This window comes from Gallinula chloropus (genome assembly GCF_964237585.1).
Source record: "Gallinula chloropus genome assembly, contig: HAP1_SCAFFOLD_51, whole genome shotgun sequence".
Taxonomy (NCBI): Eukaryota; Metazoa; Chordata; class Aves; order Gruiformes; family Rallidae; genus Gallinula; species Gallinula chloropus.
The window spans coordinates 996,190-1,000,564 of record NW_028168423.1 but is presented as its reverse complement, the minus strand read 5'-3'; the positions used below and the strand labels follow the sequence as shown (position 1 = coordinate 1,000,564).

The window sequence follows — 4,375 nt, the reverse complement described above, 5'->3', positions numbered from 1 at the left end:
CTGCTCAGTTAGAGGAAGGAGAGAATTAGGAGTGAAGGGGACCCTGGGAAAAACAGGGAGGGATGTGGGTGGGTGTTTTAATTTGTTTTTCTTTCTCATTCCTCTGCTCTCTTTGATTGGGTAATGAATTATATTGATTTATTGAGAGAAATTCAGGAGAGAGAACTCTGTGTGATCTCTCCCCGTCCTTATGTTGACCTTTTGTTATATCTTCTTTCTCTTATGCAGCAGAGGAAGGGGAGCAATAGAGCAGCTTTGGTGAGCAGCTGGGTCAACACACTTCAACAAGAGTTTGAAGAGGAAGAAGTACATGGGCATGTGGAGTCAATGGTCGTAGGCTACAATAATGATCGTTAAACTCTTGCCCAGGAGAGCAGCCAGGTAGATGCCCAGGAAGAGGCAGAAGTGCAGGAGCTGCAGCTCCCGTGTGTCTGCAAAGGGCAGGAGGAGGAACTGGCTGATGGAGTTGCTGTTGGACATCTGCTGACTCTGGGTATGGAAAAGTGTTTTCAGAAGTAAAAGACAGGAGTCAGGAGAGATTTATAACAAGGAAAACTGCAATCTTCATTTGTCTCACAAACTCCCAGCTGTGCATGAGGAGCAGAAGCCTCTCCCATGGGGTCCCAAAGAGGCATTCCTGGTCTTCAGTTATGGGTACAGGTGCATGGGGGTGACACACAGTTTCCATCAGATCAATCCACTCTCATGGAGAAAGGGATCTTGGAAACTTGCCTCTGCCCCCAGTAATTCCCATGGGAGCTGGGACCAGCAGCTCCATGGCAGAAGGTTTTGATTTTTGTGCCACTGAAACTGTGGCAAGAGGAATCCCAGCTGCAATGGGTTTGTGGCAGTCATAGGTCAGAGCTGCGTCCCCTTCCAGCCGCAGGGCTGCAAAGCAAGGATGAGGGGTCTGGAGTGACTCTCACAGGGGGAAAGATTCACCTCCCTGTCCCTGCCTGGGGTTCCTGTCTCATGGGGAGATGAGGAAAGGTGATTCTCCTGCCCAGCTCTGGTTTGATCAGGAGAAACGACTCTGCTGGACAGAAGGATTTCTCCCCAGCCAAGGGAGGGAAAGGCAATAAAGACTTAATGTCTTCCCACGTTAGTTACTTGGAGCTCAAGGGACACCTCACAGCAGACTCTGGGGAATGGAGTACGTGATGTATTCGCCTGCTCCTCTGCTGTGAGCTGGGCTGAGCTCCTGGGATGGAGGGAGCTCACTGCAACCCAGCAGCCCTGACAAGAGACAGCTCTGCCCAGGAGCAGCTCCTCTGCCAAGCACACAGGGCTGGGGACACTGCCTGTAGGCACCGAGGGGAGACCTGTGAGGCTGAGAGAGCTGATGGATGCTGAGAGCTCACTGCAGGAGAAATCTCCACAGCCTCTCCCTGGTATGTCTGTGGGTGCAGGGCAGTGCAGGTTCTGTTCCTGGAGGGATCTCCTAAGGTTGGGACATTGGACAGTGTGTGGGGTCTGTCAGGAGGACAGGTTCTCTCTAGGACCAGAAAGTGCTGCCTGGAAGGGATGCCCTTGTACCCCATCAGAGGGACAGGGCAGGACAGCTGTCTTCTCCTGGGCATGGTTGCAGAGGATTGAAGAAGCGTGTGCACCCAGTGGTGCCCAGGGCTTTCCCTGCACCACAAGGGTTGTTTTCTGGGGTAGGGACCCTGCTCCTACCAGGGTCAGCACTCACCCTGCCTGCTGGGCTTCCATCCATGTTGGTGCACAAAGAAGCTCTGGGTGGAAAGTGTGACCCAGGGAAGTGTAGGGTCCTTCTGCTGTCAAAGTGTGCTGCGTGGGCCAGGTTTGCTCCCAGCTCCAGTGGATCCCTGGCAACTTCCCAGACACTTTTCAAGAACACCAAGGATGTAATTTCTACTCCAGGTAAAGAGACTTTGCTTTGAATTTTCTGCTCTTGTGAACTGGGTGGGAAGTGGGAGCTGAGCTTTTCTTGATAACTTTGCAGAAGGCAGTGCAAACTCATTGGCCATTAGGACTTGTCAGAGCATGTCCAGTGCCCTGATGCGAGGAGGGGTCTCCAGAGCAGAGCTGAGCACAGGGCAGGTCGAATGAGATCTGTGAACACAGAGCAGGAGGTGACATGGACAGAGAGAAGCTTTTCTAGGGACAGGTCCAGGCAGCAGAGTCATTGTCAGGGAGGGAGAGGTAGCTGCTCCCAGAAATGCCATGGAAGTGGGGATTTGGTAAATCTCTGATATCCCCTGCAGTGCCAACACTGATGTTCTACAGGGAACACTAGGGTGTGATCACAGAGCACCCAGCACAGGGCAGCTGAGACCAGGGCTGATGGACAGAGCAGCTCTCCCCACTCTGCACTCAGGGGAAGGTTCCACTGCCACTGCAGCAGCAATGTCAGGGAGTTCTGACAGAAGAAACACTCCTCAGTTGCAGTGAGGACAAAACCAAAGCTCCAAAGCTCTGCTCTGCCCTCGGCTGAAACTGGAGTGACAGTGCTGAAAAGCTCATTCCTATTCACAGGGGATTTAGTCTGAGATCACACCATCCTTCTATTTAGTGACTGCTGCCAGGCAGGACTGAGTTCTCCAGAGCCCACAGCTGACCCTCCTCCCAGCAGTGGCATGCAATACAAAGCAGACCTCCCAAAAGGGACCTGCCAAAATTTCTCCTGAATACAGAGAGTCAATCTCAGGGTATTCAATAAGAATTTGAAGAGGTTTTCCTCAAAGAAGAGTTCCTGAATTCTCACTGTGCCTTCTCCTCCTTGGACAGGTCTTCACAGTTGACAGCAGCAGATGTCCAACAGCAGCTCCATCAGCCAGTTCCTCCTCCTGCCCTTTGCACACACACGGGAGCTGCAGCTCTTGCACTTCTGGCTCTTCCTGGGCATCTACCTGGCTGCCCTCTTGGGCAATGGCCTCATCATCATCACCATAGTCTGTGACCACCATCTCCACACCCCCATGTACTTCTTCCTCCTCAACCTCTCTCTTACTGACCTTGGCTGCATCTCCACCACTGTTCCCAAATCCATGGCCAATTCTTTGTGGGACATCAGGGCCATTTCCTACACAGGATGTCTGGCTCAACTCTTTTTCTTTGTATTTTCGATCTCCACAGAGTACTGTCTTCTCACTGTCATGGCCTATGACCGCTATGTTGCCATCTGCCACCCCCTGCACTACGGGACCCTCCTGGGCAGCAGAGCTTGTGTCCACATGGCAGCAGCTGCCTGGGCCAGTGGGTTTCTCTATTCTGTGCTGCACACAGCCAATACATTTTCCCTCTCCCTCTGCCATGGCAATGCTGTTGACCAGTTCTTCTGTGAAATCCCCCAGATCCTCAAGCTCTCCTGCTCACATGCCTACCTCAGGAAAATTAGAGTCATCGTGGTCGGTGCCTGTTTAGCTTTTGGTTGTTTTGTGTTCATTGTGGTGTCCTATGTGCAGATCTTCAGGGCTGTGCTGAGGATCCCCTCGGAGCAGGGACGGCACAAAGCCTTTTCCACATGCCTCCCTCACCTGGCTGTTGTCTCCCTGTTTCTCAGCACTGGTGTGTTTGCCTACCTGAAGCCCCCCTCCATCTCCTCCCTATTTCTGGACCTGGTATTGGCATTTCTTTACTCGGTGCTTCCACCAGCAGTGAACCCCCTCATCTACAGCATGAGGAACCAGGAGCTCAAGGATGCCATTTGGAAACTGGTGACTGGATGTTTCTAAGCAGCAATAAACTGCTCATCTTCTGCTGTATATCACTGGCCATGTAACTCACATTAGGAACAGTCTGTACTTAGTAGATTTTTAGTTGTGGGGCTTTTTTTGGATTCTGTTTTCCATAAGTCTCAAAATCATGGTTCACCTTCATCCCATTCCCACTGCTCTATCTCCCAGTATTCTGTTACCCAGACTCTGAGTAATGATGAGCTGTGCTCTTGTTGCATCATGTCTGCCTCCAAGGGGTCAAAATATTCCTCCCTTACACAGACAATTTAGCAGCACATTTTCATCAGCTGAATCACTTGACTACTTAGGAACTTCCAGAAATCTACCTATGGCAGCAGAAGAGATAATGACCTTCCCCTGTACCTGCATAACTGCTGGTCGTTTCCTTTCATCTGCCTCGTCATTCCAGTGTTTCCACCTCTCCTGATGACACAGCCATGCTTAAGGACATGTTTTCAGCAGACTAGGTGGACATGTGCACTTCAGTTTGCTCACAGGTTTCCACCTCTACTTGCTTTTTGGTGATTCAGAAGCTGATAAAATGTTTGTTGTCTGCTTTGAGCTACAGAGAGTTGGAAAATGTCCCATCTTTAAGAATTCTAGTGTACTGCTCTGTCAAGAGGTCAGTGTGTTGATAATTGACCTTTCTATGTATCTCATTGAAACTATTCTGG

General features: G+C 50.8%; 1 protein-coding gene across 1 annotated transcript; it reads left to right on the top strand.

Annotated features, from left to right (window-relative positions):
* Positions 1–2,774: 2,774 nt before the first annotated feature.
* On the top strand, positions 2,775–3,698 carry LOC311204467 (olfactory receptor 14A16-like; the record flags this gene model as incomplete). Its single annotated transcript, XM_084280890.1, has 1 exon — positions 2,775–3,698. One exon carries the CDS (start codon positions 2,775–2,777, stop codon positions 3,696–3,698), a length of 924 nt encoding a protein of 307 aa, XP_084137016.1.
* Between the last annotated feature and the right edge of the window lie 677 nt (positions 3,699–4,375).